At 51.4% G+C, this 23,211-nt stretch overlaps 2 protein-coding genes across 3 annotated transcripts in view; one reads left to right on the plus strand and one right to left on the minus strand.

Moving 5' to 3' along the window:
- LOC133149996 (low-density lipoprotein receptor-related protein 1-like) overlaps positions 1–23,211 on the plus strand; it is a 46,317-nt gene that overhangs the window by 21,713 nt on the left and 1,393 nt on the right. The window contains exons 21-87 of one of the 2 annotated variants that reach the window (XM_061272251.1): positions 110–292; positions 374–571; positions 639–884; positions 952–1,149; positions 1,258–1,462; positions 1,536–1,700; positions 1,782–2,026; positions 2,105–2,239; positions 2,437–2,664; positions 2,732–2,906; positions 3,695–3,789; positions 3,870–4,019; positions 4,084–4,224; positions 4,388–4,516; positions 4,598–4,729; positions 4,806–4,940; positions 5,019–5,148; positions 5,214–5,340; positions 5,416–5,567; positions 5,662–5,786; positions 5,858–6,232; positions 8,583–8,772; positions 8,846–9,050; positions 9,109–9,301; positions 9,393–9,518; positions 9,601–9,729; positions 10,768–10,887; positions 10,957–11,070; positions 11,144–11,293; positions 11,363–11,485; positions 11,813–11,929; positions 12,044–12,172; positions 12,243–12,368; positions 12,444–12,584; positions 12,670–12,857; positions 13,511–13,694; positions 13,762–13,847; positions 13,909–14,028; positions 14,095–14,282; positions 14,346–14,551; positions 15,106–15,294; positions 15,381–15,529; positions 15,601–15,694; positions 15,778–15,894; positions 15,968–16,087; positions 16,154–16,276; positions 16,430–16,555; positions 16,626–16,742; positions 17,088–17,194; positions 17,262–17,394; positions 17,460–17,582; positions 17,747–18,007; positions 18,574–18,711; positions 18,791–18,910; positions 18,979–19,256; positions 19,337–19,515; positions 19,578–19,684; positions 19,755–19,874; positions 19,957–20,133; positions 20,212–20,352; positions 20,428–20,601; positions 20,676–20,837; positions 20,905–21,076; positions 21,156–21,257; positions 21,334–21,404; positions 21,477–21,570; positions 22,237–22,381. In XM_061272251.1, coding sequence (XP_061128235.1) covers positions 110–292; positions 374–571; positions 639–884; positions 952–1,149; positions 1,258–1,462; positions 1,536–1,700; positions 1,782–2,026; positions 2,105–2,239; positions 2,437–2,664; positions 2,732–2,906; positions 3,695–3,789; positions 3,870–4,019; positions 4,084–4,224; positions 4,388–4,516; positions 4,598–4,729; positions 4,806–4,940; positions 5,019–5,148; positions 5,214–5,340; positions 5,416–5,567; positions 5,662–5,786; positions 5,858–6,232; positions 8,583–8,772; positions 8,846–9,050; positions 9,109–9,301; positions 9,393–9,518; positions 9,601–9,729; positions 10,768–10,887; positions 10,957–11,070; positions 11,144–11,293; positions 11,363–11,485; positions 11,813–11,929; positions 12,044–12,172; positions 12,243–12,368; positions 12,444–12,584; positions 12,670–12,857; positions 13,511–13,694; positions 13,762–13,847; positions 13,909–14,028; positions 14,095–14,282; positions 14,346–14,551; positions 15,106–15,294; positions 15,381–15,529; positions 15,601–15,694; positions 15,778–15,894; positions 15,968–16,087; positions 16,154–16,276; positions 16,430–16,555; positions 16,626–16,742; positions 17,088–17,194; positions 17,262–17,394; positions 17,460–17,582; positions 17,747–18,007; positions 18,574–18,711; positions 18,791–18,910; positions 18,979–19,256; positions 19,337–19,515; positions 19,578–19,684; positions 19,755–19,874; positions 19,957–20,133; positions 20,212–20,352; positions 20,428–20,601; positions 20,676–20,837; positions 20,905–21,076; positions 21,156–21,257; positions 21,334–21,404; positions 21,477–21,570; positions 22,237–22,381 — 10,343 coding nt within the window. Of the gene's footprint in view, positions 1–109; positions 293–373; positions 572–638; positions 885–951; positions 1,150–1,257; positions 1,463–1,535; positions 1,701–1,781; positions 2,027–2,104; positions 2,240–2,436; positions 2,665–2,731; positions 2,907–3,694; positions 3,790–3,869; positions 4,020–4,083; positions 4,225–4,387; positions 4,517–4,597; positions 4,730–4,805; positions 4,941–5,018; positions 5,149–5,213; positions 5,341–5,415; positions 5,568–5,661; positions 5,787–5,857; positions 6,233–8,582; positions 8,773–8,845; positions 9,051–9,108; positions 9,302–9,392; positions 9,519–9,597; positions 9,730–10,767; positions 10,888–10,956; positions 11,071–11,143; positions 11,294–11,362; positions 11,486–11,812; positions 11,930–12,043; positions 12,173–12,242; positions 12,369–12,443; positions 12,585–12,669; positions 12,858–13,510; positions 13,695–13,761; positions 13,848–13,908; positions 14,029–14,094; positions 14,283–14,345; positions 14,552–15,105; positions 15,295–15,380; positions 15,530–15,600; positions 15,695–15,777; positions 15,895–15,967; positions 16,088–16,153; positions 16,277–16,429; positions 16,556–16,625; positions 16,743–17,087; positions 17,195–17,261; positions 17,395–17,459; positions 17,583–17,746; positions 18,008–18,573; positions 18,712–18,790; positions 18,911–18,978; positions 19,257–19,336; positions 19,516–19,577; positions 19,685–19,754; positions 19,875–19,956; positions 20,134–20,211; positions 20,353–20,427; positions 20,602–20,675; positions 20,838–20,904; positions 21,077–21,155; positions 21,258–21,333; positions 21,405–21,476; positions 21,571–22,236; positions 22,382–23,211 lie in introns of both variants that reach the window. The other variant, XM_061272250.1, reaches the window with a different exon arrangement.
- Positions 6,238–8,046, minus strand: LOC133149999 (galanin receptor type 1-like). Its single transcript, XM_061272256.1, has one exon. The coding sequence runs from the start codon at positions 7,383–7,385 to the stop codon at positions 6,360–6,362; it is 1,026 nt and encodes a 341-aa protein (XP_061128240.1). The 5' UTR covers positions 7,386–8,046; the 3' UTR covers positions 6,238–6,359.

Genomic DNA, 23,211 nt, shown 5'->3' on the forward strand with positions numbered 1-23,211 from the left:
CTTTTGCATCAAAAGACCAAAACCGCGTTCGCCTTAAACGTCGTTTTAATAAACCTTTTCCCCCCGAGTTGTTCATTTTCGTAATTTCTGGGGTCATTTGTGTGCGCAGCAACTCGTCCACCGGGTGGCTGCCACGTGGACGAGTTCCAGTGTCGCATGGACGGTTTGTGCATCCCCATGAGGTGGCGCTGCGACGGCGACACCGACTGCATGGACCACAGCGACGAGAGCAACTGCGAGGGCGTCACGCACATGTGCGACCCGGCCGTCAAGTTCAGCTGCAAGGATTCGGGTGAGGACGACGCGGCAAGTTTGAGCAGATGCAAGCTAGCCGTTTTTGCGCTAGCTAGCGAACCTTCATCCGATCTTTCAGCTCGATGCATCAGCAAGGCCTGGGTGTGCGACGGCGACAACGATTGCGAGGACAACTCGGACGAGGTCAACTGCGACGCGCTGGTGTGCAAGTTGTCTCACCACGTGTGCGCCACCAACGACTCCATCTGCCTTCCCGCCGAGAAGCTGTGCGACGGCACCGACGACTGTCCCGACGGCTCCGACGAGAAGCTTTGCGGTACGCCGGTCTGGGTTGGATCGCCATCTAAAAAATGCCGACTCCCGTTGATGTTTGCGTCGTGCAGACCTGTGTTCGCTGGACAACGGCGGCTGCAGTCACAACTGCAGCATCATTCCGGGCGAGGGCTTCATGTGTTCCTGTCCGCTGGGCATGGAGCTCGGAGCCGACAACAAAAGCTGCCAGATCCAGAGCTTCTGCGCCAAACATCTGAAATGTAGTCAAAGATGTCATCAGGAAAAATCCAGCGTCAAGTGCTCCTGCTACAAGGGCTGGGAGTTGGAGGCTGACATGGAGAGCTGCAAAAGCACCGGTGAGGAGGTCAAACCAAGGTGGGCGGGACGTGAAAGTGCTTTTATTGACCTTTCCATCCTCTTCAGATCCCTTCAAGCCTTTCATCATCTTTTCCAACCGCCACGAGATCCGAAGGATTGACCTTCACAAGGGCGAGTTCAGCGTGCTGGTGCCGGGTCTCCGGAACACCATCGCGCTGGACTTTCATCTCAACCAAAGCACATTGTACTGGACGGACGTGGTGGAGGACAAGATCTACCGCGGGAAACTGTCGGACAACGGAGGTGAGCTGCCGGGCAAAGTTGCATTTTCAAAATGAAACCTCCACAATGTTCTCATCTGGAATCGAGGTCACCTCAAATAGTTTGTTGAGCTTGTGCACCGTTGTGTAGCTCTGACCAGCTTTGAAGTGGTGATCCAGTACGGGCTGGCCACTCCCGAGGGCCTGGCCGTGGACTGGATTGCGGGAAATATCTACTGGGTGGAGAGCAATTTGGACCAGATCGAGGTGGCCAAACTGGACGGGACCATGAGAACCACGCTGCTGGCCGGGGAAGTGGAGCACCCCCGAGCCATCGCCCTGGACCCACGAGACGGGTAAAGCAGATCGGGTCGCAAACGCTCACCTGACGCCGCAGACTCACGTGAGTCGGCTCGTATGTGTTGTCAGAATTCTCTTTTGGACCGACTGGGACGCCAGCCTGCCCAGGATCGAGGCGGCGTCCATGAGCGGCGAGGGCAGACGCACCATCCACCGGGAAACGGGCAGCGGCGGCTGGCCCAACGGCCTCACCGTCGATTACATGGAGAGACGCATCGTCTGGATCGACGCCAGGTAGCGATTTGTTAGCCGTAGCCGCTACCTGGCTAGCGTCACTCACCGGCTGTCCAAAAACTTTGATCATGGCTCTCGCAGATCGGACGCCATCTACTCCGCCATGTATGACGGGTCGGGGCTGATCGAGGTGTTGCGGGGTCACGAGTATCTGTCCCACCCGTTTGCCGTCACCATGTATGGAGGCGAAGTTTACTGGACTGACTGGAGGACCAACACCCTCGCCAAAGCCAACAAGTGGACGGGCCACAACGTGACGGTGGTCCAGCGCACCAACACGCAGCCTTTCGACTTGCAGGTCTATCACCCGTCCAGGCAACCCCAGGGTAGGTCCTTCACTCCTTTCTTTGATTGCCTCCTTGGTTCTTGTTTTTATGATGCCATTGTGTTGCTGCACTGCACAGCTCCCAACCCGTGTGCCGCCACCAGTGACGGCAAAGGCCCTTGCTCCCACCTCTGTCTCATCAACTTCAACCAAACGTTCTCCTGTGCCTGTCCTCATCTCATGAAACTGCAAGCTGACAAACGCACCTGCAAAGGTAAACGCGGCGCTCACAATGACGTTAGCGGCTCAGTTCTCACGACTGCACATTTTTTGCAATTAGACCTGGCATGTCATTTAAAAAAAAAAATAAAGTGTAGCTTCAATGAAGATTGTAGAGTTGAAAGCAAGCAGGTGTTTTGAAACTGAGCTCCACTTTTGGTTGATCACCAAAATGTCCTCCTCACTTTGCAGAGTCGCGCAAGTTCCTTCTTTACGCGCGTCAGATCGAGATCCGGGGCGTGGACATCGACAACCCCTACTACAACTACATCATCTCCTTCACCGTACCCGACATCGACAATGTGACTGCGGTGGACTACGACGCGGTGGAGCATCGCATCTACTGGTCGGATGTGCGAACGCAGACCATCAAACGAGCCTTCATCAACGGCACGGGCGTGGAAACGGTCGTCTCTGCGGGTAAGACGTGAATGTCTGAGCACCTTTCCCCATGTGTCGGGCTCACACTTGTGTGCGATTTGGTCAGACCTTCCGAACGCTCACGGGCTGGCGGTGGACTGGGTGTCCAGGAACCTTTTCTGGACCAGCTACGACGCCAATAAGAAGCAGATTAACGTGGCCCGGCTGGACGGTTCTTTTAAGAATGCTGTCATCCAGGGTCTGGACAAGCCTCATTGTCTGGTGCTGCATCCTCAACTAGGGTGGGTTTTCCCTCTTGCTTTTTGGCCAAGTTCCCCTCACTTATCTATCTATCTATCTATCTATCTATCTATCTATCTATCTATCTATCTATCTATCTATCTATCTATCTATCTATCTATCTATCTATCTATCTATCTATCTATCTATCTATCTATCTATCTATCTATCTATCTATCTATCTATCTATCTATCTATCTATCTATCTATCTATCTATCTATCTATCTATCTATCTATCTATCTATCTATCTATCTATCAATAAAGCAATGAATAAATAATAAATAAATGCAATTAAATAAAAAAATTAAATACATAAATAACCGAACTAACTAAGTAACTGAATGAATGAATGAATGAATGAATGAATGAATGAATGAATGAATGAATAAATAAATAAATAAATAAATAAATAAATAAATAAATAAATAAATAAATAAATAAATAAATAAATAAATAAATAAATAAATAAATAAATAAATAAATAAATAAATAAAAGCAACAATGCAAGCAAGCTCTTCAACCTAGGGTTAGGGGTTCAAGTTAAAATTAGGGTTTCAAACTCGGGTTAGGGTTTAAAGTGTTGAAATCACTAGTACATCCGTTAATCCCAGATTTAAAAATAAAATTCTGCTGAAAAGCAAAATAAAGAATTTTTTTGATAGGAAAAAAAGTGTTTTCCGCACATACAAAAAAAATGTCCCGAAAACCGTGCTGCAAAAACCGATTGTACAAACCGTACCGAGAGTTAGCTGTACCAAGTGTGAGTTCTTTTGTCCGTCTGCCGGCAGGAAGTTGTACTGGACCGATGGTGACAACATCAGCATGTCCAACATGGACGGCACCAACTACACTATGCTCTTTGTCAACCAGAAGGGACCAGTTGGTGAGCGCCACTGCAATTTAACACCTCCAAATGATGGGATGAGATCGAACGTAACACTTTCTTCTCTTCATTGCACCCAGGCCTCTCCATCGACTATGACAAAGAGCAGCTGTACTGGATCAGCTCAGGGAACGGCACCATTAATCGCTGCGGGCTGGACGGCTCTAATCTAGAAATCTTGGATGGCGTTAAAGGACAACTCAGCAAGGCCACCGCTTTGGCCATCATGGGTAAGAGCATGGTCCAAAGGTTTCTCGTGATGGCGTCACCGAGCTGAGCGCACCCTCTCTGCAGGAGACAAGCTTTGGTGGGCCGACCAGGCCACTGACCAGATTGGAACCTGCGACAAGAAAGATGGCGGCAACTGGAAAGTTTTAAGGAACAACACCTCTCCCATGATGCACATGACCATCTACGACGAGGACGTACAGAAAGGTAAGACGCAAAGCCGGCGTGGAAAGTGGTGGATTAGCATTCCAAATGACCTTAGCGTGGATCTTGTTTTTTAGCAGGTGTTTTTTGCAACGATGACCCAACTTCCGTCCATAGCACACATTTCCCATCACCGCTTCTTATCAATCATCTTTCTTCCCCTCAGCGAGCGTCAATCTGTGCAGTAACAACAACGGCGATTGTTCCCAGCTGTGTCTGCCCACCTCACCCACCAGCAGGGCCTGCATGTGCACGGCCGGCTATAGTCTGAAGACAGGACAGCAGTCGTGTGAAGGTTAGCGTGCGTCATCAAGGCTTTTTGGCGAGCCGTGTCTCCCGATCTGAAGCAAGATGCTCTCTTTCTCTCTCTGAGCAGGCATGGGTTCTTTCCTGCTTTATTCGGTCCACGAGGGAATCCGAGGAATTCCGCTGGACCCTGCCGACAAATCTGACGCCTTGGTGCCAGTGTCCGGCACCTCACTGGCCGTGGGCATCGACTTCCACGCCGGTGAGTGAGACTCAGACGGCGTGACCACGAGCGAGGCCCGCCTTGAGCCCTGAGCGAGCGTTCCGGTCCTTTTCAGAGAACGACACCATCTACTGGGTAGACATGGGCCTGAGCACCATCAGCAGAGCCAAGCGGGATCAAACGTGGCGAGAAGACGTGGTGACCAATGGCATCGGCAGAGTGGAGGGCATTACGGTTGACTGGATCGCAGGTCTGACTTTTTTTTTTTTTTTGATCGCTTTCTCCATCAAAAGATGGATATTGACCGAGTGAGCGATTGCTCTTCCAGGAAACATTTACTGGACGGACCAGGGCTTCGACGTCATCGAGGTGGCCAGGCTGAACGGCTCCTTCCGCTATGTGGTGATTTCCCAGGGCCTGGACAAGCCCCGAGCCATCACCGTCCACCCGGTGAAAGGGTGAGGCCGCTCGCTTGCCAGTCGCTCCTCGAGGCAGAACGTCAACAATGTGTTGCTTTGTTCAGGTATCTGTTCTGGACCGAATGGGGTCAGTACCCGCGTATCGAGCGCTCTCGTCTGGACGGCTCCGAGAGGTTGGTCCTGGTGAACGCCAGCATCAGTTGGCCCAATGGAATCTCCGTCGACTACACGGTAAGGAGCGCGGCCGACTTCTCCCGTCGTCGGTCGTTTGGACGCAAGGTGTGATTACGGCCCGCGCCCGTGTAGGAGGGGCTCTTGTATTGGTGCGACGCCAGGACTGACAAGATTGAGCGCATCGACCTGGAGACGGGAGAGAATCGAGAATTGGTGCTGGTCAGCAACAACATGGATATGTTTGCCATTTCTGTTTTTGAGGAGTACATCTACTGGAGCGACAGGTCGGCCAATTGCTTACGCAACTACCCAAGATCTTAGGTACTCTCTGAAACGACTCCATGCTTGATGGGCTTTTTTTTTTTTGGCTTTGCGTAGGACTCACGCCAACGGCTCCATTAAACGAGGCAGTAAAGACAACGCCACAGACGCGGTCCAACTCAGGACCGGAATTGGCGTCCAACTGAAAGATATCAAAGTGTTCAACAGGGCCCGGCAGCAAGGTGGGAGAAGTTTCAAATTCTCTCCAAATTCTGGCTCTTTGATACTTGATCCATGAATCCGTCCCCCCCAGGCACCAACATCTGCAAACATAACAACGGCGACTGCGAGCAACTCTGCCTTTACCGCGGCAACGGGCAGCACACCTGCGCCTGCGCTCACGGCATGCTGGCCGAGGACAACCGCGGCTGCCGCGATTACGACGGCTACCTCCTCTACTCGGAACGTACCATTCTCAAGAGCATCCACCTCTCGGACGAGACGAACTTAAACGCGCCCATCAAGCCTTTTGAAGACCCGGACCATATGAAGAACGTCATCGCTCTGAGCTTTGACTACCACGGTGGCGGCGGGAAGGGCGCCAACCGCATTTTCTTCAGCGACATTCACTTCGGCAATATCCAGCAGATCAACGACGACGGCACCGACCGCAAGATTGTGGTGGATAGTAAGTAGCGAGTTTGCTTTCAAACACACACACACACCGTCAACATGTTTAATCGTGTTTTGAGTACATGGTGAGAAGGTCAGCCAGTTCGGAGAAAATTCTGCTGCCGGTCCGGCGGTTCCTTCCTTCAGTTTCCGGTGTCCAACTCAAAGGTCTGCACCATGTCCCCGCCCGTCATGGTGTGAGGACAAGCGCTGAGAGAGTTTTTGCAAAAGGTCCAGCGCTTCCGCCCCAGCTCCAGCAACTCCCTTCTGAACTTCTGCGACATGAACCCGTAGAGGACGGGGTTCACCACCGCCACGGAGGACGCCAGCAGTCGGGCCAAAACGGCGATTGTGTTGTAACCCTTGGAGCCCTGAATGCTTCCTCCGACGAAGGAGAACATGAGCGCGTAGGAGGGCAGCCAGAGGAGAGTGAAGACCAGGACCAGGAGAGCCGAAGTGTGGGTGACCTGCTTCTGGTATCGCTCCAGCCGGGGGGCGTTTCCCATCAAGCGCGCGCGGCGCAGAAAGCAGTAGATCTTTGCGTACATCAGCACGATCACGCCCAGCGGGAGGGCGAAGCCAAAGAAGAAGAGCCCCAGGCTGTAGACCAACTGGCTGAAGTCGGACAGAAAGGCGAAGCAGTGCACGGCTCTGGACGCCGTCACCGTGCGGAAGGCGAACTGCGGCGCGGCCAAGGCCGAAGCGGGGAGCCACACCAGGGCCACCGTGGCTTTGACGCGGCGGTGCATCCGGGAACGGAAGGCCCAGGCCGGGTGCACCAGCGTCAGGTAACGGGTCACGGCCAGCGCCGCCAAGGTAAAAGCCGACGCCGAGGAGCAGGCCACGCCCAGGAAGCTGACGCCTTTGCACAGGAAGCTCCCGAAAGGCCAGAAGCCCAAGGCGATGGCCGTCGTGTGGAAGGGCAGGCAGAGCAGCTGCAGCAAGTCGGCGGCGCTCAGGGCCAGCAGCAGCGTGTCGGTCCCGTGCGGGGGCCGGCGCTCCTTTCGCCGGCGCCCGCTCAGGGTGCCCATGAGCAGGATTTGTCCCAGCAGGCCGGCCACCAGGATCAGCCCGTCCAGAATGGGCACCAGGACCTTAATCACAGCCTCCTCTGCCCTCTTCCTTTGTCCCACTTCACTGCTGTTTCCATACTGGCCCGACATCTCCATGTTCACGTCCGCTGGGTCGTTGGGCAGCTGGCCTGACTCACTCGTTCATTCAGAAGGTCACCTCGGTGCTGGAAAGCTTTTCCAGAGCCTTCTCTCAAAGCTGCCGAATGTCCGCTTTTGCTCTGAAACGACGAAGCAAGACCACGAGGAGCAGCAGCCCCTGGACGACGGCGTCGGCATGTTCTTCATCATCGCCAGCGCTCCATATTGGTTCCACTTGAAAGGCGATCACTTCCACTCGAGGTCCACTCAGCTTGTAGATCCGGCTGGAAAAACAGCAACGGAATCAAAAGCGATCCAGTCTCCGGACTGCACTGCTCAGAGTGGTCCAAGGTCTTGGAGCAGGTTTCTCCCACTCTTTCTGTTTGCACAGTATCCATGAGACAACGTTGCGTAATACTGTCAGCAATTGCGCAAGCAGGGAGGATAAAAAGGAGCAACTATCTGTGTTTGTTGAGTTTGTTGACGTTCCTTTTAAGTGCAAGTTGGGATTCAGCGACAGATGCTCATTCATCCAAAATGTCTCAAAAGGCTCTATTGACTTTGCGCACAGAGCAAACAGCCTCTTCACGTTTTTTCGCTCGTGTCGGGATCTCATAAAGGTCGGCCGTCGTACGCCGTCGAGCAAACAATCGGGGCCGCTGAAATGATGAGTGGAAAAAAAAAAAAAAGTGCCAACGTGGACTTGAACAGCTGCAGTGACTAGCCCCCCCCCCCCCCAAGGCTGACTTGTCGAGCTGTTCCGTGCCAGCTCTTGGAATGATCCGGATTCCCCGGGGAGCTTGATCCGGGCGCTCGGCCATCAAATGTCAGGACGATTCACGCCAAGTTGAGCGCACATGCTCCCCCCTCCCTCTCTAAAATCATGAGCTCATCAAGTTGGGAAAGTGCTGGACCTGCTGCTGGGAAAGTGCTGGACCTACTGCTGTGATTGCGGGAGCTTTCTCCAAACATGGCCGCCAGTCAGCACTTTTCAAAGGAGCAACTTAGAAAATAAAATCAACTATTGGACATTGTCATGGCTTGATCTTCAGCTCCTGACCATATGTTGAAAACAGCTGCCATAGAATATCATGTGTTAAAGAAAGAAGGACCAAAGTCAAACCAAAGTGATCCACTCACCCAATGAAGATGAAAGCATAGCTTCTTCTTCTTGACAGCTCCACAACTGCTTCACCTGCTCCTTGTTTTCCACAGATGTGGGTTCGGTGGAGGGCCTGGCCTACCACCGCGGTTGGGATACGCTCTACTGGACCAGTTACACCACCTCCACCATCACTCGCCACACTGTAGACCAGAGCCGCTCCGTGGCCTACAACCGCAACACGGTGGTCACCATGTCTGGAGAGGACCACCCCCGAGCCTTTGTGCTGGATGAGTGTCAGGAGTGAGTCATTCAGGTCCAAACGTGGTCCACATCTGGGCTCCGGCTCCAGCTCCTTTTATGTTTCTCTCCACAGTCTGATGTTCTGGACAAACTGGAACGAGCAGACTCCCAGCATCATGAGGGCTTCCCTGAACGGCGCCAACGTGCTGGCCATCATCGGCAGCGATATTAAAACTCCCAACGGCCTGGCCATCGATCACCGAGCCGAGAAGCTCTACTTCTCCGACGCCACTTTGGACAAGATCGAGCGCTGCGAATACGACGGGAGCAGCCGATACGTAAGCTTTCCCGCCAAGGTAAGAAGAGAAATCGGTTCTGATCCGGCGCCCTTTTTAGGTTTTGTTGAAAAACGAGCCCGTGCATCCGTTCGGCCTGGCCGTGTACGGGGACTTCATCTTCTGGACGGATTGGGTGAGGAGGGCGGTCCTTCGAGCCGACAAGTACACGGGCGGCGACATGAAAGTGCTCCGGGCCGACATCCCGCAGCAGCCAATGGGAATCGTCGCCGTGGCCAACGACACCAACAGCTGTGAGTTGCTCCGCCGTGTCCGCAATTCGCCGCCGTCCTTCCCTCCGCCGAGCGATAACTCCGTGTCTGCCCGCCCGCTCGCTCGCATCAGGTGAGTTCTCCCCTTGCCGCACAAATAACGGAGGCTGCCAAGACCTGTGCCTGCCCACGTCTGACGGGAGGGTGAACTGCAGTTGCCGCGGAGACAGACGACTTCTGGAAGACAACACCTGCTCCCGTAAGGGGAACGGAGAAGCCGGCTGGCGTGGAAGGCAAATGCGGCTTGAGTGATGAAAACTGTTTCGCACCTCCCTCAGTAGCGCTGAATGTGACTTGCGGGAGCGTGGACGACTTTGAGTGCGGGAACGGCGACTGCATCAACTACAGCCTGACCTGTGACGGCATGGCCCACTGCAAGGACAAGTCGGATGAGAAGCAGTCCTACTGCGGTGAGCGCAATGTGGGAGGTTTAGCGTTCACTGAAGAAGGAACACTCGGGGAGATGGTTTCAGCCTTTTGATTTCGATTGACAAGTCTCGCTGTTTGACTTCCAACACGGAAAAAACGCAAATTCAATTCTGAGTGAATTCGTGTTTGCTGGCTGATCGACCGTCCTTGATACTAGAACTGGAAGTTATTTAAATATATTACACTTTATATTATATATATATATATATATATATTATATATTATATTATATTATATTATATTATATTATATTATATTATATTATATTATATTATATTATATTATATTATATTATATTATATTATATTATATTATATTATATTATATTATATTATTATTTAAATAGGCTACAACCATTTCTTTCATGTACCGTATTTTCCGGACTATAAGGCGCACCGGACTATAAGACGCACCTTCAATGAATGACCCATTTTAAAACTTTGTCCTTATAAGGCGCACCAGACTATAAGGCGCACCATTAATGCATCATTTCAAATAATTTTCCATTTTATCGTTTTTATTTCAACTTCAGACGCATCAAATTACTTTATAATCACAAAATAATGATCCATAGTCTTTTTGATTCATGATTCATAGTCTTCAGCGGGCCACTTATGATTGATTTCATGACACAATGCTTCGGGCCAGTTTAAATTTAGGAATTTGGTCCATATATAAGGCACACCGGACTATAAGGCGCACTGTCGGCTTTTGAGAACATTTTAGGTTTTTAGGTGCGCCTTATAGTCTGGAACATTTGGTAGTTCATTAGAGGTAAAGACATTAGGTTTGCTGTTATGTAATTAGCGGCAATCAGATTTAATGCTGAAGTCATTCAATTTTGAATCGTTTATAAAATGCTGAAGTGATTCAATTTTGAATCTTTTATAAAATCCTTCACAAAATTCAAAGACCTTTCCGGCACGAGACTCCTTACCCAAAAGCTGCGCATTGGAAAAAAAATAAAAATAAATCTTGCAGTGTAAACTTAAAATCAGAATCTGTTTTCTGCCCCCCAGCCAATCGCATTTGTAAGAAAGGCTACAGGCGCTGCATGAACGGTCGCTGCATCGGTCACCAGTTCTGGTGCGACGGCACAGACGACTGCGGCGACCACTCGGATGAAATGCCTTGCAACGGTAAGTTGGTGGCTTTTTTTTTTTTTTTTTCGAAATGAGGAAGTCAATCCGTTTTGCCTCCTTTTGCAGTGACCCTGTGCAAAACCGGCGAGTTCCAGTGCAAAGACGGCAGCTGCATCTCCAACTTCAGCCGCTGCGACCAGGTGGTCAACTGCGAGGACGCCAGCGATGAAATGAACTGCCGTGAGAAAGCCGCTCGGATGACACGCCGGCGATCCCACGGAAGGCGGTGCCAAATTCTCTCCTTCCCGTTCAGAGGCCACCGACTGCTCGCGCTTCTTCCGGCTGGGCGTGAAAGGCGCTTCCTTCCAGAGCTGCGAGAAAACCACCCTCTGCTATCTTCCGGCGTGGCTGTGCGACGGCAACAACGACTGCGGCGACTTCTCCGACGAGAGGAACTGCCCGGGTGGGTGCCCACCCGCTCTGCTTTTTTGATGCCCCCGCTGGCTTTTGACTTGTTTGTCCCCGCTTGCAGATAAACGCAAGCTGAAATGTCCGGTCAACTTCTTTGCTTGCCCGAGCGGCCGCTGCATCCCCATGAGCTGGACTTGCGACAAAGAAAACGACTGCGAGAACGGAGCGGACGAGACGCACTGCGGTCAGTCTCGCCTCGACGCCACCTATCTTCCCGACAATGAATGTACAACGGCGGTGCAAAATATTGGGAACACTCCTGATCATAATAGATATATATTATTATAATAATACATTTAATGATTATATTATCATTTACATTGTATAATTAATTTGATTTTCATTATTTTTTTCAGACAAATTTTGCACATCCATAATATATTTATAATTAATATATTTATATTAATAAGTATATTATATAATTTATATTGTATAATTAATTAATTTCTATTATTAATTTCATTTCAATTTATATTGTATAATCAATTTCATTTTCTTTTTTTATTCCCAGACAAATTTTGCACATCCAGCCAATTTGAATGTGGAAACCACCGCTGCATTTCCAGCCATTGGGTGTGCGACGGTTCCGACGACTGCGGCGACGGATCGGACGAGGACGACAAATGCAGTAAGCCCACCGTTCGGTTGCGAGCAGCCACGATTTGATTCGAGCGCAAACATGTCCATGCAAAACAAAGAATGACATTCCATCAGATTGACTTGTGTGTTTCCGTGACCTCAGAATCCAAGACGTGCAGCCCCGAAGCCTTCCAGTGTCCCGGCTCGCACATGTGCGTGCCGCAGCGCTGGAAGTGCGACGGAGACAAGGACTGTCCCGACGGAGCCGACGAGAGCGTCAAGGCCGGATGCCGTGAGTCGGACGCCGTACGCCGAGCGATCCCCGTTCCATCCCGTGAAACGATCTCCCTTTCCCACGACAGTGCACACCAACGGCACGTGTGACGACAACGAGTTCATGTGCCAGAACAGGCAGTGCATTCCCAAGCACTTTGTGTGCGACCACGACATCGACTGCGCCGACGGCTCCGACGAGTCTCCCGAATGCGGTGAGAGAGTCGATGCGGAAAATATTCAGCCGCTACGCTCTGGACCGGCGGCCTCACTTTTGTTTTCTCTGGCAGAATATCCGACGTGCGGCCCCGACGAGTTCCGCTGCGCCAACGGCCGCTGCCTCAACCAGAAGAAATGGGAGTGCGATGGCGAGTTTGACTGTCAAGATCACTCGGACGAAGCTCCCAAGAACCCGCGCTGCACCGACTCAGGTCGCAATTCTCACTTGTCAACAATTGAAAATAGGTCACATCCGCCGCCGGTTGCAAATGTTTTTTGACCCGCGTGCGATTCCAGAGAGGACGTGCAACGAATCGGCCTTCACGTGCCGCAACGGAAATTGCTTGAACGAGACTCTGCTGTGCGACCGCAACGACGACTGCGGCGACGGCTCCGACGAACTCAACTGCTTCATCAACGAGTGTCTCAACAGTAAACTGAGCGGCTGCTCGCAACTCTGCGATGACCTCAAGATCGGCTACAAGGTCTGTACGCCGAGAATGTTTCATGAATGCCATTCCCCGCTCCAGTGCTTGCGTAAGACCTCAACTGGTTTTGGCTCTCCTTCCTGAAAGTAGGACAGCTTGAACTGAGCGTGAACTTTCATGTTTGGAGTAGCGAGGCTGCAGTCAGAGCTCCTTTTGAAAATCGTTAAGCGTGGCTGCCTGCGCCCTGTTGATGGCCCAGCCCAGCGTAAGCAGGAGAGCAGTCACGTGACACCTTTTGTTTCTCAGCTTATCGTATTGACTCGGTAACCAAAGTGACTGCTGGATTGCGAAATATATTCACAAGGCACCTGCCTCCAAGCTAAAAATAAAATATCAGCTCAACTTACCATTTTTCAGCTTTTTAAATCATGCGTAGTATCTGCCTTATACTGCCCCCTGGTGGCCAAGGCGCACATACCAAAGGGAGCAGCACAATGGCCATTCCATTCATTTCAATGGGGAAGCGTGATTTCAAACATGTGGTTTGAGATACAAGTCACGGTTTGAACTGGAAAGTCGTTCGTTTCACAATCGAATCACGACTCGGCGTTCGATAGAAATCCGATTTCTTTCACCAAGGGGGTGGGGGAGGTCACAGCTGCGTCAATGCTTTGTCCCTGAGAGCCGTCTGGTGCGCTCGGCACATTCAGTGCAGGTGCCATCCCGGTTTCCAGCTGAAGCGGGACGGCAAGACGTGCGTGGATGTGGACGAGTGCACCAGCAGCTACCCTTGCACTCAGCGCTGCATCAACACCCACGGCAGCTTCCACTGTCTCTGCGTGGATGGATTCGAACTCAGCCCCAACGATCCCACCATCTGTAAATCCACGTCAGGTATACCGCACGGCAAGTCCACTAACGTCACCATTTGATTTGATTTCAAAATGCTTTCTGTGCGCAGAGGAGGAGGCCTATTTGATCTTTGCTAACCGCTACTACCTGCGAAAGCTCAACCTGGACGGTTCCAACTACACTCTTATCAAGCAGGTAGAGAAGAATAAGAGAGCTTGTTGCTATTTCCTTTACTCGTGACCACGCTATGTTTTAGGGACTGAATAACGCCGTGGCGCTGGACTTCCATTACGCCGAGCAAATGATCTACTGGACCGACGTCACCACTCAGGGCAGCATGATCCGACGTATGCGGATGAACGGCAGCAACATGGAGGTCGGGCAAAGGGAAGGAGAAGGGGGGGGAAAAAAAAGGCCCTCGGGTGATTAGGAATATTTGCAGGTGCTTCACCGGACCTCTCTGAGCAACCCGGACGGCGTGGCTGTGGATTGGGTGGGCGGCAACTTGTACTGGTGCGACAAAGGCCGGGACACCATCGAGGTGTCCAAACTGAACGGAGCCTACCGGACGGTGCTGGTCAACAGCGGGCTGAGGGAACCTCGCGCCGTGGCAGTGGATGTGCGCTACGGGTGAGAACCCGTGAGCGCTCGCTCTCATCCGGACCGGGATGATTGACAGCTTTGTGCGTCTAGGTACCTGTACTGGTCCGACTGGGGCGACAACCCCCATATTGGGAGGATCGGCATGGACGGTAGCAACAGGAGCGTGCTGATACAAGATAAGATCACGTGGCCCAACGGTCTGACCTTGGACTTTATCAACGACCGCATATACTGGGCAGACGCCAGGGAGGATTACATCGAGTTTGCCAGTTTGGACGGCACCAGCAGACACACAGGTTCTTCTTCTTTGTACGCTTGCTGCAGGCGATTGTGAGAGAGGAAGCAAACCACGTGGCGTTAAGGAACATTTTCCAAAGGTGGTGGTCAAACGTGAAGGAGATCATTTCAGCTTTGTTTGGATTGAGATCGGAACGTACTAAAGGTCACGTCAGGGCAAATAGTGAAACTATTCTTCGTGCCAGATGACACCATTTTCGATTAGCTCAACATCCGTAAACGATATGGATCGTAAGCGGATTTTACAAGCAAAGCATTCGCGCAAGCCAGGCCAAGTCTATCGGAGCAGAAAGAGCACATTGAGAGTATAAAAGCTAATCGGGCGCAGCCAACGTTGCGTAACGTGTGTAGATATAGCGTCGGCCGGGTTGCTGCGCACCCACTCGCTTTCGATTTAGTCTCCACAGTATCTGCTGCGCCTGCAAAATGTCAATTCTTGCAATTATTATACAATTAAAGTCCTCTATAAATTTGTAAGCCCTTGGCCACTTCATTAGGTACTCAATCCATAATTTGCAATTCGGGTCTTATAACTGTTTGTGTCCTCTGGCAGTTCTCAGCCAAGACATCCCACATATCTTTGCCATGACGCTGTTTGAGGAATACATCTACTGGACTGACTGGGAGACCAAGTCCATCAACAGAGCTCACAAGACTCGGGGGACCAACAAGACCACCCTCATCAGCACCCTACATCGGCCCATGGATGTCCACATTTACCACCCCTATCGCCAGCCTCCGGGTAATGCGCTCAACCCAGTGGCCAGAATTTTGCTGTCCTTTTTTTCTTCTCTCCATTGTGGAAATGTTGTCATCTTTCTTGACCAGTGAGCAATCACCCGTGCCAGACGGACAACGGCGGCTGCAGCAACCTGTGCCTGCTCTCGCCCGGCGGGGGCTACAAATGCGCCTGCCCCACCAACTTCTACCTTGCCAGCGACCAGCGGACGTGCATGTCCAACTGCACGGCTAGCCAGGTGACGCCATCCGCGCGGGCATCCGCGCAAGCATTCCGGGCATTCGCTTCATTTGCATTTTGCTCTTGTAGTTTGTCTGCAAGAACGACAAGTGCATTCCGTTTTGGTGGAAATGTGACACGGAGGACGATTGCGGCGACCGCTCGGACGAGCCGGACGACTGTTGTGAGTGTGGATCGTCCGAAACGTAGCGGGGTCGCGAGCGATGGGCTCACGGGCAACGGCGCTCCGGTACTTTTTTTCCACAGCCGAGTTCAAGTGTCGACCGGGCCAGTTCCAGTGCGGCACGGGGATCTGCACCAACCCGGCGTACATATGCGACGGAGACAACGACTGTCAGGATCATTCGGACGAGGCCAACTGCGGTACGACTCGTCTTTTGTTCCTCTTTCGGTGGTTCCGACAGGATTTCTAACAGTTTGTGTCACGGCACGGCAGATATTCACGTTTGCCTGCCCAGCCAGTTCAAATGTTCCCACCCGAGTCGCTGCATCCCCGGAATCTTCCGCTGCAACGGCCAAGACAACTGCGGCGAAGGAGAGGACGAGAAGGACTGCCGTGAGTGTTTTTCCGCGCTGGGCCCGTTCCGGTCGCGCCTTGTCATCAAATCCTTTTTCTTTGTAGCTGAGGTCACGTGCGCACCCACCCAGTTCCAGTGCGCCGTCACCAAACGCTGTATTCCTCGCGTCTGGGTGTGCGACCGCGACAACGACTGCGTGGACGGTTCGGATGAACCCGCCAACTGCAGTAAGCAGGAGTTGCATTGTTTTCTTCCGCAGCCAAATTAGCAAAAGAGCTAATGTAGCAGACACGCCGGGCCACTCGGGGGGTGATTAGGAGCCGCGTATGGCCCGCTGATTGAAGAGAGTAAAAGCACGCTCCAAATATTGCCACCCTTAGCCCAGATGACCTGCGGCGTGGACGAGTTCCGCTGTAAAGACTCCGGGCGCTGCATCCCGGCCCGCTGGAAGTGCGACGGCGAGGACGACTGCGGCGATGCTTCCGACGAGCCCAAGGAGGAGTGCGGTGAGCCTTTTCGCCCAAACGAGCCGGGTCGCTCGTCTTTCGTCACCGCAACACGTGCTGATGTGCGCAGCCGAGAGGACGTGCGAGCCGTACCAGTTCCGCTGCAAAAACAACCGCTGCGTCCCGGGCCGCTGGCAGTGCGACTACGACAACGACTGCGGCGACAACTCGGATGAAGACAAATGCGGTTGGTGCCCTCGCTCTTGACTCCGCCCACATTGTCCATAACATGCGGTCGCTGTCATGACGAGTACATTTCATCTCCTCATGTCTTGTCTGTTTCATTTCACACTGTCGCGTTGGCATGAGCTAGAGGTGAGTCTTCATTACGCCTTCCATGTGCCGCCTTCACGCGGGAGACTTGACTTTCCAAATAGAATGCAAAAAAAACAACTTTAATTGTTCTTTCTTAAGATGACGGTCGTGACAATCGTTTCTAATTTCACGGTTGTCATTGCAAAGACACAATTTTGTGCCCGAGCTGTAATTGCGCCGAGCTCCTTTCGTTGAAATGCTTTACCTTTGGGCGCAGTGCCTCGGCAGTGCTCGGAAAGCGAGTTCGCCTGCACCAACGGCCGCTGCATCGCCGGCCGGTGGAAGTGCGACGGAGACCACGACTGCGCCGATGGATCCGATGAGGTGCCTTCAACGCATTCCCTCATTTACCAGTATGAAGTTTGACACTTTATTTTTTTTCTTTCCCCAGGATGGCTGCGATGTCAAGTGTGACAACGACCAGTTCCAGTGCAAGAACGGCCACTGTATTTCCATTCGCTGGCGATGTGACGCCGACCCGGACTGCATGGACGGCAGCGATGAGGAGAACTGCCACACTTCCGGTGAGTGCATCTTTTAGCTCCAATTGCGCGGGATGGACTCAAGTCACTTGCTCTTCTTCTTTCAGCTGGCCGTCACTGTCCTTCGGATGAATTCCAGTGCAACAACACCCTGTGCAAACCTCTCGGCTGGAAGTGTGACGGAGAGGATGACTGTGGAGACAACTCGGATGAGAATGCGGAAGAATGCAGTGAGTGTCGAGCACGAAAAAAAAAAAAAAGCACAAAACTTGTGTAGACCACATGGTCTCATAACTACACGGACAACAAACGTAATTCAGGAAACGTTACAGTGCTCCGTAAAATGTTCACGGTCAAGCTAGCACAGAAGTTGACTTTTTTTTTTTTTGCATAGGGAAGTTCCAGTGTCCTCCCACCAGAGCGTTCCGCTGCCAAAACGACCGCGTATGTCTCCAGATGACAAAGAGATGCGACGGCATCGACCACTGCGGCGACAAATCGGACGAACGGGATTGCCAAGTCCATCCGGCACTTCCCGCTTGCGAGAAAGACCAGTTCTTGTGCGCCAACGGAAAGTGCATCAGCGCCACTCTGAGATGCAACGTCTTTAACGACTGCGAGGACTACGGCTCCGACGAGATCAACTGCAAATCTGGTACGTTTCTTGCTTTACAGTATTTATTTATTTATTTATTTATCTATCTATCTATCTATCTATCTATCTATCTATCTATCTATCTATCTATCTATCTATCTATCTATCTATCTATCTATCTATCTATCTATCTATCTATCTATCTATCTATCTATCTATCTCTCTCTCTCTCTCTCTCTCTCTCTCTCTCTCTCTCTCTCTCTCTCTCTCTCTCTCTCTCTCTCTCTCTCTCTCTCTCTCTCTCTCTCTCTCTCTCTCTCTCTCTCTCTCTCTCTCTCTCTCTCTCTCTCTCTCTCTCTATCTATCTATCTATCTATCTATCTATCTATCTATCTATCTATCTATCTATCTATCTCTATCTATCTATCTATCTCTATCTATCTCTATCTATCTCTATCTATCTCTATCTATCTCTATCTATCTCTATCTATCTCTATCTATCTCTATCTATCTCTATCTATCTCTATCTATCTCTATCTATCTCTATCTATCTCTATCTATCTCTATCTATCTATCCATCCATCCATCCATCCATCCATCCATCCATCCATTTTTCTTGTTGACAGAGAGCAAGCTCAACGACTGCAGGAGCAACAGGACTCAGTGCGGCGACGGCGACGAGGCCCACTGCGTCACCAACGGCACCGACGCCTTCTGCTCCTGTAAAGCGGGCTTCAGCAAGATCGGCCATCGCACGTGTGGAGGTAAAGGAGCACAAAAGAGCAATCTTTATTATTTTTTTTTCCTTCACCTCATTTATTGACTCTTTGCTGTTTTTCCCAGACACAAACGAGTGTCTCGAGTTCGGAGCGTGTTCCCACGTGTGCAACAACACCAAGGGCTCGTACAAATGCAGCTGCCACAAGCACTTCACCAAGATCAACGACAACTGCAAAGCTGACAGTGAGCGCCGACTTTTCATCTTTTCATCTAAAAAAAAAAACAAAGCCGACCAAGCATTTGTCTCGCAGACATGAACAGCAGTCAGCAGGTCCTCTACATAGCCGACGACAACGAAATCCGCAGCCTGGACCCGGGCATGCCCGACTGGCGCTACGAGCAGACCTTCCAAGGGGACGCCAGCGTGCGCATCGATGCCATGGACCTGCACGTCAAGACCAACCGCGTCTTCTGGACCAACTGGCACACGGGGCGCATCTCCTCCTACGAACTTCCCGGGCAGTCCACCTTGTCGGCCAACTCCCACCGCAACAAGCGGCAGAGCGCCGGAAGGATCACCAACCTGCAGGTACGACTCAAAGGCCCAAACGCGACCTTTGACCCTTGGTTGACAGGTGCAAAGGAGTCAACGTCTCTCGTGTCATCCAGATTAAAGAGCTGAAGATGCCTCGGGGAATAGCCGTGGACTGGGTGGCCGGTAACCTGTACTGGACCGACTCCGGTCGAGATGTCATCGAGGTGGCTCAGATGTCAGGCCGCCATTGCAAGACTCTCATCTCGGGCATGATAGACGAGCCCTACGCCATCGTGGTGGATCCGCAGAGAGGGTACGCCATCGGCAAAGCCCAGCTTGTTCCGTTTTGGTTTGAAATCTGCTTTCGTCTTCCAGCACCATGTACTGGGCGGACTGGGGGAACCATCCCAAAATTGAGACAGCCGCCATGGATGGAACGCTGCGACAGACCCTGGTCCACGAGAACATCCAATGGCCGACAGGTCGGTCGGCCGACCTTTGCTGAGCCTTGCTTTTGTGTAGCTTGTTTCGTGAGGTCTTTTGACTCCCCAGGTTTGGCGGTGGACTACTTCAACGAGCGTCTTTACTGGGCCGACGCAAAGCTGTCGCTCATCGGAAGCGTTCGTCTGGATGGCTCCGATTCCGTCGTAGCCGCTTCCGGCGTCAAAAACAGTTGAGCTCCTTCCTTTGAACGAAAGCTACCACTCGTGACAGGAAATGAAATAATGCTCGTGTCTTTTGTGTCCACGTCCAGACCTGGCCCACCCGTTTAGCATCGATATCTTTGAGGACTACATCTACGGAGTCACCTTAGTCAATAACGTTGTTTTCCGGGTCAACAAATTTGGGAAAGGCCCCATGGAGACGCTCACCACGGGCATCAACCACGCCACTGACATCGTTTTGTACCACCGCTACAAGCAGCCGGAGAGTGAGCGGCATCCATCAACTTGATCAAATCGGGCCCGATTCTTTGACCATTCTCATCACTTGTGTTTCTGTGCTTTAGTGACCAACCCATGTGACAGGAAGAAGTGCGAGTGGCTCTGTCTGCTCAGCCCCAGCGGACCGGTGTGCACCTGCCCCAACAACTTCATCGCCGACAACGGCACGTGTGTGGAGAGGTCCGGCCCGACCCAGTCGCCCTTCTGTACGTCTGCCTTCCTCAATCTACTCTTCCTCTTCCTGTTGACGCCGGTGTAACTGCTGGCAAATATCTCCACAGCGCCCCCCTCAGGCCCTTGCGACATTCAGTGTCAGAACGGAGGAAGCTGCTTCCTCAACGCCCGACAGGTGGCCAAATGTCGCTGCCAGCCCAGCTACACCGGTGAGAGATGCCAGATCAACCAGTGCCGGGACTACTGCAAGAATGGAGGAACCTGCACCGCATCTCATACAGGTGAGTAAGTCCTCGCTTGTGGTGGGCGGGGTCAGCTTTCAAACGACTCTGACAAAGACGCTATGACTCGCTAGGTGCTCCGACGTGCAGATGCCCAAAAGGCTTCACGGGGCCCAAGTGCGACCGTCACACTTGTCAGAACTACTGCCAGAACGGCGGCAACTGCTCGGTCAACCCGGGCAATCAGCCGACCTGCAGCTGCCCCACCGAATACCGCGGCGATCAGTGCCAGTACAGTAAGTGGGCGTTCTCGCACCGCCTACGCGTTGGTGCCGCCTTCCTTCACCTTCCGATCGCTCGCAGGTAAATGCGAAGGCTATTGCGAGAACGGCGGAACGTGCTTGCAAACGTCCAACGGCACCAAAACGTGTCAGTGCTCCAGTCAGTACGTCGGACAGCAATGCGAGCTGGACAAATGTGTCTTCTGTGGCACGGGTAGCTGTCTGACGTCCTCTTCGGGACAAGTCTCTTGCAGGTATGTCAAAGTCTCCATAAGGGCAACCACGTCTCCGTCTCATTTTTTTGTGACCCACATGTCGTTTATTTGTGTGTAGCTGCCCCAACGGTCAGACCCAACCCAGCTGCTATACCTGCTTGGACTACTGCTCCAATGGCCAATGTAGCGTCGATACTCGCACGCTACTCCCCCAGTGCAAGTAAGATGAGCACCTTTTTCTTCATGCCTGGCAAAAAATGCTTTAACACGGTGGCTGTGTCTGACCGTGTGTCCAGGTGCCCCGCAGCATGGAGAGGTTACAGGTGTGAAATTGCTTCTTCGGTGGATTCCTCGGTGTCTGGCGGAAGTGAGTGGGAGGCGTCTTGAGTGACGACTTGTATTTTGGCTGGATTTGTTGAGCTTTTTCCCTGGCTCCCAGGAACGGCCTCAGTGGTGGTCCCCGTGCTTCTGCTGCTCTTACTGGCACTGCTGGCGGTTGGCGCCATCGTGTGGTACAAGAGGAGAATGCGAGGGTAGGCCTTGTCACCGTTGTCTTTTCTTTGAATCAATCTTTCGTCTTTGCTTGTCCATCAAGCATCTCTTTCCTGTCTCCCAGGTCTCTTTGGCCGGCCAAATCTCGCTCTCGCTGCTCGCGGTAACTTGACAGGCTTGCAACATTCAGGCTTTGCTAAGCCCCTCCCCCCCTCCCTAAAAATGTGTTGTCCATGCATCCCTCCGAGCGTTGGCCTTTAAGTATCTGTCTGTCCTTGCCTGCCTTTTGCTGCCCGAGAAACCGAAAGGACGACCGCAATTTAGCAAATGTTGCCGCTTTGTCATTCATTCTTCTGTCATTGTCATTCAGCCATTTTTTTAAGCCCAACAAAACTGTGCTCCCCCCCAAAACAAATCCCATAAGAAAATGGACTGCCTATGACGGATGGGTGCCTGAGCAGCTGACGAATGACAAGCGGGCAACGTGTTGTTTTTATTTTGCTTGTCCATACGGTTTCCTGTTGTACATGTTGCAGTGTGCTTGCTTGGTGAAGTATGGAACGGTCTCCGAATAAACGATGATGGCGTGTAAACTGCCCAGCATTCTTTCCAATGCTGCTGAAATGTTTTCCCCAGCATTTTGAAAAACAAAACTCTGTATAGATGTTACTGCTGACTCAGCTTCTCGTCTATTCTGCTTGTTGTAGCGCTAAGGGCTTCCAGCACCACAGGATGACCAACGGCGCCATGAACGTGGAGATCGGCAATCCCGCCTACAAAATCTACGAGGGAGACCCTGACGATGACGCTGGCGAGCTCCTGGATTCAGACTTTGCTTTGGACCCGGAGAAAGTAAGGACACGGAAACATGTGCGATACACAATGCAAACCCTACTTCAAAACCGTACCCTTAGTTTGAAACCCTTCTTCAAAATCCTACCCCTACTTCAGAACCCTAACCCTGGTTTGAAAGCCTTGCCCTAGTTTGAAAGTCTAACACTAGTTTGAAACCCTATTTCAAAACTATAACCCTAGTTTGAAACCCTACTTTGAAATCCTGAACCTACTTTGAAACCCTACTTCCAAACCCTAACCCTAGTTTAAAACCCTAACCCAAGTTTGAAACCCTACTTCAAAACCCCTAACTTGAGTTTGAACAACGACTTCAAAACCTTAACCTGAGTTTGAAACCCTAATCCTACTGTGAAAGCCTACTTCAAAACCCTAACCCTAGTTTGAAACCCTACTTCAAAACCATAACCCTAGTTTTAATCCCTTACCCTAGTTTGAAACCCTAGTTTTAAACCTCTAGTTTGAAACCCTCGTTCTAAACCCTAACCCTAGTTTGAAACCCTAACCTTGGTTTTAAACCCCTATTTTGAAACCCTAATCCTAGTATGAAACCCTACTTCAAAACCATAACTCTAGTTTTAATCCCTTACCCTAGTTTGAAACCCTAGTTTTAAACCCCTAGTTTGAAACCCTCGTTTTAAACCCTAACACTAGTTTGAAACCCTATCCTTGGTTTTAAACCCTAGTTTAAAGCCCTAACCCTAGTTTGAAACCCTAACCTTGGTTTTAAACCCTAGTTTGAAACCCTAACCCTAGTTTGAAAGCCTAACCCTAGTGTGAAACCCTACTTCAAAACCCTAACCCTAGTTTGAAACCCTAACTGGAGTTTG

This window comes from Syngnathus typhle, linkage group LG2, assembly GCF_033458585.1.
Source record: "Syngnathus typhle isolate RoL2023-S1 ecotype Sweden linkage group LG2, RoL_Styp_1.0, whole genome shotgun sequence".
Taxonomy (NCBI): Eukaryota; Metazoa; Chordata; class Actinopteri; order Syngnathiformes; family Syngnathidae; genus Syngnathus; species Syngnathus typhle.